This window comes from Ascidia mentula, chromosome 2, assembly GCF_947561715.1.
Source record: "Ascidia mentula chromosome 2, kaAscMent1.1, whole genome shotgun sequence".
NCBI lineage: Eukaryota > Metazoa > Chordata > Ascidiacea > Phlebobranchia > Ascidiidae > Ascidia > Ascidia mentula.
In genome coordinates, this window is record NC_138567.1 from 1,504,315 (window position 1) to 1,521,215 (window position 16,901).

Genomic DNA, 16,901 nt, shown 5'->3' on the forward strand with positions numbered 1-16,901 from the left:
CCATGGAAATGTAATGTATTAAATGAAGAAAGATTTGTTTAGTTAAGCCGACACTCCTAATATTATAATTCCACATTGGTGTTGTACAGCTTGCAATTATGTTCCCCCACTTGAGAATGAAGATGGTAAATTGTTGTGTTCTGTGTCACAAAATGCGTGACGTAGTGCTGGTTCGTTACGTCACTGCTTTGGTTTTGATCTGTTCATTATTTGGTGGAGTTTTAACCCTCGATCCGTCGGATTACTGCGGTAAGTTCGTTTAAAAATGAAGTCGGTTTAAATTTGTGTCGAAGTTTTCTTGAAACTGAAACTAAATCCATCTTCGCATTTTGTATCAAGTATTTTCCATTACCTTGAGGAAGCCTTGTTGAATAACAGGCGAAACGTCGGTGAATAAAGTTACGTTTTATCTTTGCCAGAAGAACAGATTATTAAGTTACAATATGCCTGGCAGCAACAAAAACATTATATTTTCAAACAAGGTGACATTATATATATATTTATTGCGTTAAAATAGAATGTTGTTGTGTTTCAGGTCGTGGACCGAGAGATTGCGTCGTCCTCCTGTGCAACTACAGCAGTGGTGGGAACATATTTCCCTGTGGTAAATATTTATTATTTTAATCCATTTTTATGAACTATTGACATAAAGCGAAAAAATGAGTTTACGAACAATATATGATAAGCAAAGTGGAGCCAATAATATGATTTGTGTAAGCTGCAGACAGCAGCAGTAAATATTTACTATATTATTGTATCACGGGAAAAAAATGTGTCAGGTGACTCCGTAATATTTGACGCTGAGAAACAAAATAATCCGACAATGTTGTACATGCTGCTCACCTTTTGATGATAATACAACCAATATGAAGCTAGGAAAGCTATAGTTTGTTTGATCAAATATTTCCAGATTGAAATGAAAAGTTCCTTTTAACATCTTTAGTTTTCGCTCCTCGAAACGAATCTCACAAAGTTTACAATGGATCTGGTGGGAGATGTAAGTAAACTCTTGTTACGTTGTTGACGTTTAGTTTGGATATTAAGCTTGAACCACTTGGTTGTTGGTTAAGGCAGTTTATCATTGATGGCGGTGTGAACAAATTTGTGTGAAAATTATCGGATGAGTCAAACCAACCGAGATTAATAAATCGGGGATGACATAACCTTGTCATGCTCAAATATTTAACTTACCTTTAGTTTCCACCTTTGCGCGACAAAGAACAGGAGTATCGTTTTTTTGTTTCGATAACAAACCAAATTAGTGATAATAAGCGGTACGCGAAAATCGTATCTAGTTAGAAGGACCGAGATCTAAAACTACACCCAAAAACAAAGTATTCCATTGACCTTAATGAGAAAATAGTATCTACAGTGCGTTACGTACATTTCAAGTTATTCCATTTTGGTCCGTAATATTTGCGCGTGCAATAACACAATAACATGGCAGTACTGCTTCGGTTTTAATGTGGATAAGCTGAGTTTTCATAAACTATAATCGTTGCCGTTTCATTGCAGGGGATATTGGCGCCAACATAAACCGCCTAAATATAACAGGTAAATTATTTATTGAAACTTTGGTCAGAATTTTCCCGATAAAATTCAACTCTCTCAATGTAGAACATACGTGCACTGGTAGTGGATGTTGTATGACTTCCATCAATGGCCAACCTCCCTCTCTACCACACCCTCCTATCAACTTATTGATGCAGTTCTTGACAGGAGGTAAGAACAATTAGAGGTAAAATATATCATGTCTCTGTTCCTTAAAACACCCACAGACTTATAATGCAAATCATATGAAGTGTGCAAAGCACGAATTAGTGGAAACAAATTTGATAATTATGTTCGTCGCGTTTAAGTTGAGGCAAAGTTTAAAATGGAAAGTTTACCAGACATAATCCGCAATATGGAAAATTTATCCTCTCACAGTTTCTCACCAAAGCTGTTTCAAAAATATGTCACTAATGGTTCTACATTTCTTGCACTTAACATAGTTATTTGCAGTACTTGGTTATGCTGAATCACAGCTATGAATTTTTGTGGGAGGTTTTTCGGGCGACATCTGGCGCATAAACAAAGGATTTTATCTTATGTGTTTCATAACGCCTGGCATATCTTAGCACGGTTGTTTCGAATGGATTGTTTTGGTTGATTGTTACGTCATGGATAACCTTGGACTAATCTGCGAACCTGATGCCGTCATAAAAAAAAACACATCTTGCTCGGGAGCCATATACGTTCCCGACCTCTGGTTTAGCCCGAAAGTTGTATTGACGTGGAATGGGAAGTTTTTTGTAACTTATACAAAATTAATTTCACAGGTTGAACACTGAACAAATCGGAACGTTTGAGTCGAACCTAGAAGGAAAATTTCGCACATGGGCCATTTTTCAAATAACAATTTGTCACACATATTCATTGTTAGTGCGTTCATGTACACATCAAAATAATGTAAACTTCACCTTATGAGAGGCAGCAGGTTTGTCAAAACTACTTCAAATAAAACCAATTGCCGAACACTCTGTTTTAGCGTGAATAGGCCAGATGACAATTTATATTTTCTATGTCAACAGCATTATTTTGATTAAATGAAACTACCTAAACTATGTAAAAGCTGGATGACATAACCTTGTCATGCTCAAATATTTAACTTACCTTTAGTTTCCACCTATATATATAACACTAAATATCTTATAATATGTCTTTCATAGACACAGATCTTGCCTGTTAAGCTGTGATAGTAACTAGAAAATGTCAATACTACTTCATAAAACAACCTCCATTAAAATGATTTCACCGGCGTATACACTCAGCGGCAAGTCACGCGTGTTACCCCGAGCCCTCGCAAGCCCGTGACCTTGAGACCAAACGTTCACGTTTCCCAGCTTTCTCGCGAGCGTACGATCGCGTCAATGAAACAAACAAAGCGTGTTTGTGGACCCGGGCCTAAAAATAAGCCTTTGTTTACGTCGGGAAAGTTTGTGGTATGATTTTAGAAAAGAGACGGTAACATAAAATTGTAAGTAACATACAAACCCTTTGATGACCTAAATATTCAAATGCTTTCTTCCCTTTCAACAAAATTTATGTTTTGTTTGAACAAAATTGCACTAACCGAACAAAAAAATGCGCATACATGGTGATTTCCCGCCCAAGCAACTTTCTACCATAGAAATATACTTGTGCATATGGTTGTCATTTAAGTCTATATGAGCACATTACAACCTTTTTTGTATATATGAGCAAATTTTTCACACACCTTTTTTATTGTAAAGTCTGTTATAGTTGCAATAAAATATACCTAATGAGAAACAATGCTAACCCTTTATAATTGCAGGATCCATCCCCAGTGTTCCAGGTTCGGGATATACGATTTCCATACAAGGATATGAAAAGTGTAAGATACATTGGTTCATTAACATTGACTGTCGAATATATGCTCGATTATAGTGAAAGTAAAAATGCTTAAACTTGTTGCAATGCAGTTTTGAAAACACAGTAGGGCGTACAATCAAAGCTTGGCATGTCACATTATCCGGTTTAAACAATATTTAAAACAACTTTTTGTTTTGCAACTAACAACTCATCGTAAAATTTATATAGGGATTTGGGAATCTTAATCAAAATATCTTTACTTTATTCGCAATTCCTGCTATTTAAAAAAATATGCTTTTATTTGTTGGTTTCTTACATCAAATTTAATTGTGTTCGTCATTACAGGTTTTCCCAATGTTGATCCTCTACAATTATCAGCTTGGTTATCAACAGAACCAACCACTTGCCTCAATCTATCACTTTACTGCAGTAAGTGAACTCTCAAAATACAAAAAATATACGGTCAAATTTTATTAAAGCAATTTTTGTTATGGGTCTCCCATTAAAAAATATTACAGATTTTTCACTAAATTCGCACACAACCAAAATCCCACTGACAACTCTACAATCAACGACAATTAACCAACCAACCACCATCCCAATAACAAACCAACTATCGACCAGAACAAACACCAACTGGAATGAAATTATTCGTAGTGAGTACATATTTTTTTAAACTTGAACATCCTCAAAAAAATGTTTAAATATATTTATGGCTTGGTAAACCGTGGCACCTACAAAAAACACCAAACAGCAGTTGAAACTGCAAACTAAGAAACTCAACATAACATTTTCTCAGGTTTGGAAAGTAATCTGATTTCTATACAACCGGCTAACCCGGATGATTTAACAAACATCGACCAACTTGTGGAGAATATCACCCGATTCTATCAAACTTCAAATATAATTACTTTCCACAATGGTAATGCCCAACTTTACTTCAATCATACGACATTGAATGGTCCTCAGACCCAACTCACTGCCAATATCTTGCTTGGTTCAACTCGCATCGACTTAACGTTGGAAACAAACGGAGCAAACCAAGTCGCATTTTCAATTCTCCAGTTTAAGATTCCAGAGGATTTGGAGGTTGAAGGTCCGAATAACCAAGTTGGTTACCTCGCCTCAACTCGTTACATAGCCATCAAAAATACGAGCTACATTGTTATTGTCGGTTTGAACGTGGACGAAATTTTCCCACCTCTTGGAAAAGCAAAACTCAACAATCATCTGCAAGGCAACGTGAGATTCGTCCTTCCTACCACGTCACCACAATCAGCGTGCGAAGAAATTGAAAACATGAAGAAAAACGGAAGCAACCAGAAAATCTCCCAACTTTCTCCCAGATGCACATTCTTCGACGGAGCAGTGTCTTTATATTCGGATGAGGGCTGTACAACCGAAGCAAGCCCTGATCACGTGACGTGCAGTTGCAACCACCTCACTGTTTTCTCCGTCCTCCTGGCGGTAAAATCCATCGTCGTTCCACACGGTGTTAAGGTAAGTGGACGTATATTGCTTCGTCCATATGTTTATATCTTGTGCTTGAATTATTCAGTTCCATTATATTGACAGATGATAAATTGGTTTAAGGTCGTGTTTTGGAAATGTTTCAAACATTTATGACTTCTTGATGTATTAATTGTTCCAGATTACAACATACGTCACAGAATCAACATCCGTCTTCTTCCTCCTGCTCACCGCAATCATCCTGCTCTGTTTCAATGAGGGAGGGGACAGAATTTACATCCAGATAAGTTTGACGTCATCACTTCTGCTTCTTCACGGTGTCAATTTATTGCACGATATTATCGTCACGCACGATAAGCCATGCATGGCGTTTACAGTGCTAAACCATTTTTTCTTGATGTGTTCAGGTAAAGATGTTTAAATAACAACAAATCAAACAGTTTACAGAGCCTTTTCTTACCATAGGAATGTGGTTTCTGATCGAGGGAATACGACTCTTCATGGCTACCTCCAATCCAATCGACTTCCAAGCCCAGGATTCAAAAAAACGACTGAAGTACTTTATGACCTTCGGGTGGCTTCTTCCCGCCTTGATTGTGGGAATATCCGCACCAACAGGATTCCACTTCGGCGTCTACATGAAACCACAGCCTTATTACGAGGCGTGCCACCAATATCAAAACAACACTTCACTAATTCCAAAGTACGACAGATGCTGGTTGACTCCCAACACTCCAGTTTTCTACACTTCCGTCATCACTCCTCTTGCTGTCGTTCTTCTCATCAACCTCTTCATTATCGGGAAAACATCTTATGTAGCATTAACCTCCCGAAGAATGCGGAACAGAGGAGATAACCCTGATCAGGAGGATGCAAAGAGAGCTGCAAAGACGTTCATTTTCCTCTTCCTGATGCTCGGTGGAACCTGGAGCTTGGCATTGTTCACTGGTGAGTTTCGATATTGTCAGCATTTCTTCGTGTGAATCTATTCCCCAAAATTATGTAAGTTATAAAAAACGTAATCTTTTTCAGGAATTGGAAACGAAATCTCGAACGAGGTTTTTATGTACATTCACAGCTTGGTAAACGGGATGCAGGGATTCGTCCTGTTTGTTATCTACTGCATAATGGATGACGCCATCAGAAAGCGCTTCCTTCCCGACAATAAGAAACCGAAACGTGATGATAGAAGTGGAGGAAACGTTGCTATGGAAGATATGCATGTACGTGAGGAGGTGATGCAACGTATTAACAATGAGTAGAGTGGATTTGAGTGGGAAATATCGTCTTTGCTCAACACTGAATGTTTGTGTCTTTTCAACTTGTACCAATATATTTGTGCTACAAGTTTTCCAAGTTCTGTTGTAAATTTGCTACAGTACGGATTGTAACAAACGTTTGTTCAAGCTTAAATTCTGAAACGTTTTTATCGTTGACTTGTGGGTTCGTTTAAATTTCATAACCTGTGTTCAGTGTTCTCAGAGATTATGTGTATGTTTTGTATGATTGTCTTTTTTGTAGATATAAGTTGTTGTCTTGAAAGGTGATGCAACGTATTAACAATGAGTAGAGTTGATATGAGTGGTGTTTCATCGTTGTCATGAATGTTAGTTTGTTTGCATAAAACTTTTTATAAATTTGTTGGAAATCAGATATTTTCGGAATTTTGTGCACCTTGGAAACCTGCAATATTAAGTTCTCCAGAAATGACACACTTGGAACCCAAAAAAATTTGGATAGAGACAGAATTAAAGATTGTCTCCTTGTATCTACATTTAATTCGATGCATTCGTATATTGTACATTGGTTGTACCATTTGTTGTTTCATATCACTGGTAAACAGCAGTCGCACGCAAATGAACGCTGATGCTCCCTCCACAAATTTGTGATAATTTTTCCGGATTTCTTCCATGGAACGCGAGTAAAGCGAGTTTACAATTCTCCTCTTCTTGTTATTAACGCGCACGACGAACGCTTGTCGCGTTTTGTCGCAACAATTTCTCCAATCACAGTTGATGACAACATGATGACGTAAACGAAATGAACCCGATTGCCGAAGTGGAGAATTTGATAGTTTTGGTGGTAATATGGTCGCAGTTGCTTTGTTATATTATTTTGTGTTGTTGGTCATTTTATTGTGATTCCTCGTAAATATCGGCACGAGTTTGCGGGAAAATCGCCATCCAATCCCCGTCAGAAAAATTTCGTTTAAAAATGCATGGCAGAATTAATTTGTGTTAATTGTGTTTGGATTTTGATTTCCCTTTTCCACATTTTAGCACTTACCGCAACAAAATGTGGAACTTCGGTTTAAAAACATGCATTTACGTTTATAGAAATACACTCTTGTAAGTGTTATCGTCAAATTATCCTAACCATTATTAGGGACAAAAGTCTATACTACAGATGTTAAATTAATTTGAAATTTTTGTTGATTTCACACTTTACGCAACATTCACATAAATTTGATGACGCAGAGAAACAGACAATGCCTTACAGAGGGCCAGATTCTCTTAAATTGCAATTCAAAAGCTTATTTTTAAACATAGTTCATATTTTAATTATTTCTTTTTTTGAAATCTACCTTTTCCCAACCCCAAAAAATAACAATAATAATATTACATTCAAAATGCAATGCAACAATAGCTTTCAGTATATTTTACAATGAATTTTTCTCACGTCTTTATTAGGGCTGCAAAAGAAAAGTTGGAATTTACTTCTGGTTGCTCGGAATCATAATCGTGTGTGTCTTCATCGTCGAGGTGAGAAAAAAAAGTTTGTGATGCAAACGTTTGAAAGTAAACATTTCATACCTGAAGTAAAAACTTAATTCGATCGTTTGGAAAGTGAACATTTAATCTAAAGGCATCTTATTTGTCCAGATGTTCGGATTGGTGCTGTGTTGTTGTCTGTGCAAAGGCATTGGAGACGGCCAGTGACGTAACAAGAACAAATTCTCATTCTTGTGTTTGGAATTCTTATTGATTATAATATTTTTTTGTATTCGTTGTACGGCGCTGTAGGTCCTTTGATTTCATTTCTGTTTTGCTGTAAAAAAAAAACATCTTTCTATCAATGGAAATCAAACATCAAACTTCAACTAATTCGGTCAAGGATGCTATGCAAAATTCAAAAATTACTATGAAAACTTACCTTGATATATGTTCATATTATAAATTTTTTTGTAGTTGTAGTTGATACAAAATTTTATTAAAATATACATCATAAAGTTGGGTTAGTTTTCAAAGTAATTTTTATATATCATAAAGTTGGGTGATCATTCAAAGTTTAGGCGCCTTTGTGTTTGGTCAGCCGAAACTGCTTCCAGTAGCACCCCGAGGAGGTACACAGATGACTTGGTGTTTGAGCGAAATAGGCTAGCGACCAACCTGAAAAATACCTAAAACATATGTTAAACATTAGTTACATTAATAAGCCTATACTTAGCCTATACTTAAATGTAGCAGATCTGGCCATTGATTGTGCATTGTTTTAATACAAGCGACACCAATTTATGTAGAGAGGAATATATTTCTTTAAGCTGTAGACAGCTGGCCAGAGTTTCGAACTATAAGGTCTCATCAGTGCAGCTGATGTGACTATCAGACGACTTTGCTGTCCAAACGGCCAAGCAAAGACTTCCACTTTGTGTAGGAATATATTTGTTTGAAACAAAATGCTATGGATAAATGCCAGCTAGATTATTTACAAATATCGGAAAAAACAACTTCGCCTGCATATTCATCATCGGTTTCTGCAAATTAAACGAATACATTTGTGTTTTGTATAAAAATAGATCAGTTACTGAAGCCATGATCTACTTTTGCCTGGAAGCTACAGACATTTAGCATTAGATTGTCCTATGTGTTGAAAATATTCTTATGGTTTCAGTGTGAGAAGAGACGCAAAGAACCCACCATGTATTCTGTGCATTCATAAAAAGTGTTGTTTCTAAGTCAGGTTTGATAAAAAAGAGACGTCCACGTTCATAGCCATTGAATGCGAACTACATCAGGATTCGATGCAACGCAGGATAGCAAATTACTCATCGATGCCTTGCAAGTAGAAGTGGAGAGGGAATGTTTCCCAAAGCATTTCACTTTTCGTTTGAAATTTATCATTAGCTTTTGTGCTGTTGTGGATCGCTCACGACAAAACTGTTGTTGTAGTCTGATTATGAGCATTTAACAATTACCCGCAAACATATTGTCACATTTCATCTCAGCAACGTTTACACATTTCTTCTCAGCTTGACTTAACACCAAGCACACAGATCGGTTGCAATTAAACTGAATGACATAGAAACTAAAATCTCAAAATGAGAAACAAATACACTTGCTTCAATACATGAATAGTTTTTCTTCAAAAATTTGCACAAAAATGCCGTTTCACAAAAACATTAACAATACATGACATTATGTTAAGGCGCTACGTGGCGCTATTGTATCATTTCATTTTTTTAACCATGGTATGTATGCTACATTTAGTCGACAGTATAACAACCGTTTTTCGTTTGTTGCGTGACTTCCTATGTAAGCGTGTTGAAGTAAGCGTATTGTCGTATGTGGAGCCTGCTGACGAGTTTGTCCTGTCGAGTGACAGATGTTGTTTAGTTTATTCAAAGGTTATTGAAAGTATTTGATACAACAGTATTAATTAAATAGTTTAGAGGATTTCAAAACAGCAGCTTTTTTAGGTTGTTGTTTTTGCTCAATTGTGGAACCGGTTTATTACACCAGACGTGCATTTCCTTCTGTGCTTGGTAGCCGACCTGTCTGCTACCTTAGTATTTATTGCGTGAAAATTTATTTGTAAATAAAACTCGAAATTAAAAGCAAGCTTGTTGGGGAAAAAAATACGACACAATTTTGTTGTGAAAGCAGAATTCTTACAAACATAAGGTTTCCAGTTGTTGTCTTGCCGTTTAACCGGTGTCGTGACGTCACCAATGCACGTCACATTGCAGTGATATCATTTCTGCTTGTGTTGTTCACGGGAGCATATCAATTAGACCCCTCTGACTATTGTGGTTAGTTTGTCACTTTTGTTGCTAGATGCACAACATTTGTGAATTGATATGGTGGCTTTATATCCAACACTCTACGATGAGATAAAATGTCGTCGAGAGTGCTTCCGTCGAAAACGCGATTCTAAAATAAAAAAATGCGAGGTAATAGAAGGGGCGTTGATTGGAGAAATGACGAAAACACGCGCGATGTTCCTTTCGCGTCATCAACATTCCAGTTAAATTTCCAACGCAACGAGACTGAAGCCACACGATTTAGTACTATTACTGAATGAATACACAGTGAATAGCGACAAAGGATTCAGTTTGAAGCCTGAGGTTGGTTTGACAGAAGAAGTGTGATATGCAAGGAGCGGCAGTGCTGGTGTTTGTTCCCTACTGCAGTTACTTTTTCTTAAGAACAGCGGTTTCATGCTTTCTTGAACTGGTGACTCATTCATGAACTAAGTAATACGATAATTCGTTATTTATCACTGCAACATCAAGAAGGTTACGCAGCTTATTATGGAAAGAAAATAACTCCAAAGCCTCCAAGTTAGCCTGCGACGCCCCAGAAACACGAAAACAGCGCACCATTGGTAGCTTCTGGTCAAACAAATCTAATAATTTATGAAATGATTGAAGGTGATTTGTACCATGGAAATGCAATGAATTAAATGGAGAAAGATTTGTTTAGTTAAGCCAACACTCCTAATATTGTAATTCCACATTGGTTTTGTACAGCTTGCAATTATGTTCCCCCACTTGAGAGTGAACATGGTAAATCGTTGTGTTCTGCGTCGCAAAATTCGTGACGTAGTTCTGGTTCGTTACGTCACTGCTTTGGTTTTAATCTGTTCATTATTTGGTGGAGTTTTAACCCTTGACCCGTCGGATTACTGCGGTAAGTTCGTTTAAAAATTAATTCGGTTTAAGTTGGTGCCGAAGTTTTCTTGAAACTGAAACTAAATCCATCTTCGCATTTTTTATCAAGTATTTTGAAAAAAAGGTGGCATTATTTATATTTATTGGGTTAAAATAGAATGCTGTTGTGTTTCAGGTCGTGGACCGAGAGATTGCGTCGTCCTCCTGTGCAACTACACCGGTGGAACGACATTTAACTGTGGTAAATATTTACTATTTTTAGCCATTTTTAGGAACTATTGGCATAAAGCGAAGAAATGTGTTGACGAACAATATATGTATATGGTTTCAATATTTCGTGTATGCGCCACAAGTGTGTGACTTTTTATCGTTAAATTAAAAAATGTGTGAGGTGACTCCGTAATATTTGATGCTGAGAAACAAAATAATCCGACAACGTTGTACATGCTGCTCACCTTTTGAATATAACACAACCAATATGAAGCTAGGAAAGCTATAGTTTGTTTGATAAAATATTTCCAGATTGAAATGAAAAGTTCCTTTTAACATTTTTAGTTTTCGCTCCTCGAAACGAATCACACAAAGTTTACAATGGATCTGGTGGGCAGTGTAAGTAAACTCTTGTTACGTTAATTAATCGGTATTGCTCTTCTGGCACTATTGACCTAAATGAGAACATAGCATCTAGACTGCTAGGTACATTTCAAATTATTCCGTTTTGCTTCATAATATTTGCGTGTGTCCCATACAATAACATGGCAGTGCTGCCTCAGTTTTAACGTGGATGAGTTGAGTTTATATAAACTGTAAACGTTGTCGTTTCATTGCAGGGAATGCCCCCAACATACTAAGCCTAAGTATAGCAGGTAAATTACTTATTGGAACTTTGATCAGAATTTTCCCGATAAAATTCAACTCTCTCAATGTAGAACATACGTGCACTGGTAGTGGATGTTGTATGACTTCCATCAATGGCCAATCTCTCACACCACCAAATCCTCCACACCCTCCTGTCAACGTGTTGATGCAGTCCTTGACCGGGGGTAAGAACAATTAGAGTTAAAATATTTCATAACTCTGTTCCTCAAAACACCCACAGACTTGTAATGCAAATCATATGAAGTGTGCAAAGCACGAATTAATGTAAACAAATTTGATAATTATGTTCGGCGCGTTTAAGTTGTGGCAAAGTTTAAAATGGAAAGTTTACCAGACATAATGCGCAATATGGAAAATTTATCCTCTCACAGGGTTTCTCTCCAAATCTATTTCAAAAATATGTCACTAATGGTTCTACATTTCTTGCACTAAATATAGTTATTTGCAGTACTTGGTTATGCTGAATCACAGCTATGAATTTTTGTAAGAGGTATTTCGGGCGACATCTGGCGCATAAACAAAGGATTTTATCTTATGTGTTTCATAATGCCTGGCATATCTTAGCATGATTGTTTCGAATGGATTGTTTTGGTTGATTGTTACGTTATGGAGAACCTTAGATTTATCTGCGAGTCAGATCCTGTCATCAAACCAACCTCTGGTTTAGCCCGAAAGTTGAATTGACTTGGATTGGAAAGTTATTCGATGTTAGTGGGTCCATGTACATATCAAAATGATATAAACTTCACCTTATGAGAGGCAGCAGGTTTGTCAAAACTAATTCAAATAAAACCAATTGCCGAAAACTCTGTTTTAAGGTGATTAGGCCAGATGACAATTTATATTTTTTATGTCAACAGCATTATTCTGATTAAAAGAAACTACCTAAACTGTGTAAAAGCTGTAAGATATAATCTTGTCATGGTCAAATGTTTAACTTACCATCAGTTTCCTCCTATATATACCACTATATCTCTGGTAATATATCTTTCATAGACACAGATCTTGCCTGTAAAGCTGTGATAGTAACTAGAAATGTCACAAAAACTTCATACAACGACCAAAATTTAATTCAAAAAAACGATGATGTTATGAATTCCCCCAATAAAATTTCTGATACCCACATCAAACTTCAATTTACAACGCCTAAACCTTGGACGTTCAATCTATTTTCAAAGCTTGCGAGCGTGAGCTAAATCAAAATGATTTTGCCGGCGTATACGCTCAGCGACAATGCGGGCGTATTACGCCGAGCGCTTGCAAGCCCGCGAAATTTCGTGACCAAACGCTCACGCTTCTCAGCTTTCTCGCGAGCGTACGATCGCTGCAATGAAACAAACAAAGCGTGTTTGTGGACCCGGACCTAAAAATAAGCCTTTGTTTACGTCGGGAAAGTTTGTGGTATGATTTTAGAAAAGAAACGGTAACATAAAATTGTAAGTAACATACAAACCCTTTGATGACCTAAATATTCAAATGCTTTTTCCCTTTCGACAAAAATTTCTGTTTTGTTTGAACAAAATTACACTAACCGAACAAAAAAATGCGCATACATGGTGATTTCCCGCCCAAGCAACTTTCTACCATAAAAATATACGTGTGCATATAGTTGTCATTTAAGTCTATATGAGCACATTACAACCTTTTTTGTATATATGAGCAATTTTTACACACACCTTTTTTATTGTAAAGTCTGTTATAGTTGCAATAAAATATACCTAATGAGAAACAATGCTAACCCTTTATAATTGCAGGATCCATCCCCAGTGTTCCAGGTTCGGGATATACAATTTCCATACAAGGATATGAAAAGTGTAAGATGCATTGCTTCATTAACATTGACTGTGGAATATATGCTCGATTATAGTGAAAGTAAAAATGCTTAAACTTGTTGTAATGCAGTTTTGAAAACACAGTAGGGCGTACAATCAAAGCTTGGCATGTCACATTATCCGGTTTAAACAATATTTAAAACAACTTTTTGTTTTGTAACTAACCACTCATAATAAAATTTATATCGGGATTTGGGAATCTTAATCAAAATATCTTTACTTTATGCGCAATTCCTACTATTTAAAAAAATATGCTTTTATGTGTTGGTTTTCACATCAAGTTTAATTGTGTTCATTATTACAGGTTTTCCAGGGATTTCCCCCCCATTCTTATCAGCTTACTTATCACAAGAACCAACCACTTGCCTCAATCTATCACTTTACTGCAGTAAGTGAACTCTCAAAATACAAAAAATATACGGTCAAATTTTATTAAAGCAATTTTTGTTATGGGTCTCCCATTAAAAAATATTGCAGATTTTTCACTAAATTCGCAAACAACCAACATCCCACTGACAACTCTACAATCAACGACAATTACCCAACCAACCACCATCCCAATAACAAACCAACTATCGACCACAACAAACACCAACTGGAATGAAATTATTCGTAGTGAGTACATATTTTATAAAACTTGATCATCCTCAAAAAAATGTTTAAATATATTTATGGCTTGGTAAACCGTGGCAGCTACAAAAAACACCAAACAGCAGTTGAAACTGTAAACTAAGAAACTCAACATAACATTTGCTCAGGTTTGGAAAGTAATCTGATTTCTATGCAACCGACTAACCCGGATGATTTAACAAACATCGACCAACTTGTGGAGAATATCACCCGATTCTCTCAAACTTCAAACATATTCACTTTCAACAATGGTAATGCCCAACTTTACTTCAATCATACGACATTGAATGGTTCCCAGACCCAACTCACTGCCAATATCTTGCTTGGTTCAACTCGCATCGACTTAACGTTGGAAACAAACGGAGCAAACCAAGTCGCATTTTCAGTTCTCCAGTTTAAGATTCAAGAGGATTTGGAGGTTGAAAGTCCGAATGACCAAGTTGGTTCCCTCGCCTCAACTCGTTACATAGCCATCAAAAATACGAGCTACATTGTTATTGTCGGTTTGAACGTGGACGAAATTTTCCTTCCTCTTGGAAAAGCAAAACTCAACAATCATCTGCAAGGCAACGTGAGATTCGTCCTTCCTACCACGTCACCACAATCAGCGTGCGAAGAAATTGAAAACATGAAGAAAAACGGAAGCAACCAGAAAATCTCCCAACTTTCTCCCAGATGCACATTCTTCGATTGAGCAGTGTCTTTATATTCGGATGAGGGCTGTACCACCGAAGCAAGCCCTGATCACGTGACGTGCAGTTGCAACCACCTCACTGTTTTCTCCGTCCTCCTGGCGGTAAAATCCATCGTGGTTCCACACGGTGTTAAGGTAAGCGGACGTATATTGCTTCGTTCATATGTTTGTATCTTGTGCTTAAATCATTCAGTTCCATTATATTGACAGATGATGAATTGGTTTAAGGTCGTGTTTTGGAAATGTTTCAAACATTTATGACTTCTTGATGTATTAATTGTTCCAGATTACAACATACGTCACAGAATCAACATCCGTCTTCTTCCTCCTGCTCACCGCAATCATCCTGCTATGTTTCAATGAGGGAGGGGACAGAATTTACATCCAGATAAGTTTGACGTCATCACTTCTGCTTCTTCACGGTGTCAATTTATTGCACGATATTATCGTCACGCACGATAAGCCATGCATGGCGTTTACAGTGCTAAACCATTTTTTCTTGATTTGTTCAGGTAAAGATGTTTAAATAACAACAAATCAAACAGTTTACAGAGCCTTTTCTTACCATAGGAATGTGGTTTCTGATCGAGGGAATACGACTCTTCATGGCTACCTCCAATCCAATCGACTTCCAAGCCCAGGATTCAAAAAAACGACTGAAGTACTTTATGACCTTCGGGTGGCTTCTTCCAGCCTTGATTGTGGGAATATCCGCACCAACAGGATTCCACTTCGGCGTCTACATGAAACCACAGCCTTATTACGAGGCGTGCCACCAATACCAAAACAATACTTCACCAATTCCCAAGTACGACAGATGCTGGTTGGCTCCCAACACTCCGGTTTTCTACACTTCCGTCATCACTCCTCTTGCTCTCGTCCTTCTCATCAACCTCTTCATTATCGGGAAAACATCTTATGTAGCATTAACCTCCCGAAGAATGCGGAACAGAGGAGATGACCCTGATCAGGAGGATGCAAAGAGAGCTGCAAAGACGTTCATTTTCCTCTTCCTGATGCTCGGTGGAACCTGGAGCTTGGCATTGTTCACTGGTGAGTTTCGATATTATGAGAATTTCTTCGTGTGAATCTATTCTCCAAAATTATGTGAGTTATAAAAAAACGTAATCTTTTTCAGGAATTGGAAACGAAATCTCGAACGAGATTTTCATGTACATGCACAGCTTGGTGAACGGGATGCAGGGATTCGTCCTGTTTGTTATCTACTGCATAATGGATGACGCCATCAGAAAGCGCTTCCTTCCCGACAATAAGAAACCGAAACGTGATGGTAGAAGTGGAGGAAACGTTGCTATGGAAGATATGCGTGTACGTGAGGAGGTGATGCAACGTATTAACAATGAGTAGAGTGGATTTGAGTGGGAAATATCGTCTTTGCTCAACACTGAGTATTTGTGTCTTTCCAACTTGTACCAATATATTTGTGCTACAAGTTTTCCAAGTTCTGATGTAAATTTGCCATAGTGCGGATTTTCACAAACGTTTGTTCTTGAATTCTGAAACGTTTTTGTCATTGACTTGTGTGTTCGTTTAAACTTCATAACATGTGTGTTCTTCAGTGTTCTTAGAGATTCTGTGCATGTTTTTGAATGGTTGTCTTTTTTGTAGATATAAGTTAATGTCATGAAAGTTGATGCAACGTATTAACAATGAATAGAGTTGATATGAGCGGTGTTTCATCGTTGTCATGAATGTTAGTTTGTTTGCATAAAACATTTTATACATTTGTTCGCAATCAGATATTTTCGGAATTTTGTGCACCTTGGAAACCTGCAATATTAAGTTCTCCAGAAATGACACACTTGGAACCCAAAAATTTTGATAGAGACAGAATTGAAGATTGTCTCCTTTTATCTAAATTTAATTCAATGCCGCCGTATATTTCACATTGGTTGTACCATTTGTTGTTTCATCTCACTGGTAAACAGCAGTCGCACGCAAATGAACGCTGATGCTCCCTCCACAAATTTGTGGTAATTATTCCGGATTTCTTCCATGGAACGCGAGTAAAGCGAGTTTGCAATTCTCGTCTTCTTGTTATTAACGCGCATGACGAACGCTCGTCGCGTTTTGTCGCAACAATTTCTCCTATCACACTTTATGCCAACAT

General features: G+C 37.2%; 1 protein-coding gene across 1 annotated transcript; it reads left to right on the forward strand.

Annotated features, from left to right (window-relative positions):
- Positions 1-15,342: 15,342 nt before the first annotated feature.
- Positions 15,343-16,138, forward strand: LOC145889080 (putative adhesion G protein-coupled receptor E4P). The gene is made up of 2 exons (XM_082979963.1): positions 15,343-15,823; positions 15,909-16,138. The coding sequence occupies exons 1-2, from the start codon at positions 15,343-15,345 to the stop codon at positions 16,136-16,138; spliced, it is 711 nt and encodes a 236-aa protein (XP_082836089.1).
- Positions 16,139-16,901: the final 763 nt, after the last annotated feature.

Coding starts and splice junctions, on each gene's coding strand:
- LOC145889080 (XM_082979963.1), top strand. CDS start 15,343: ATGTGGTTTCTGATCGAGGGAATACGACTCTTCATGGCTACCTCCAAT. Junction 15,824..15,908: donor GAGCTTGGCATTGTTCACTG/GTGAGTTTCGAT, acceptor AATCTTTTTCAG/GAATTGGAAACGAAATCTCG.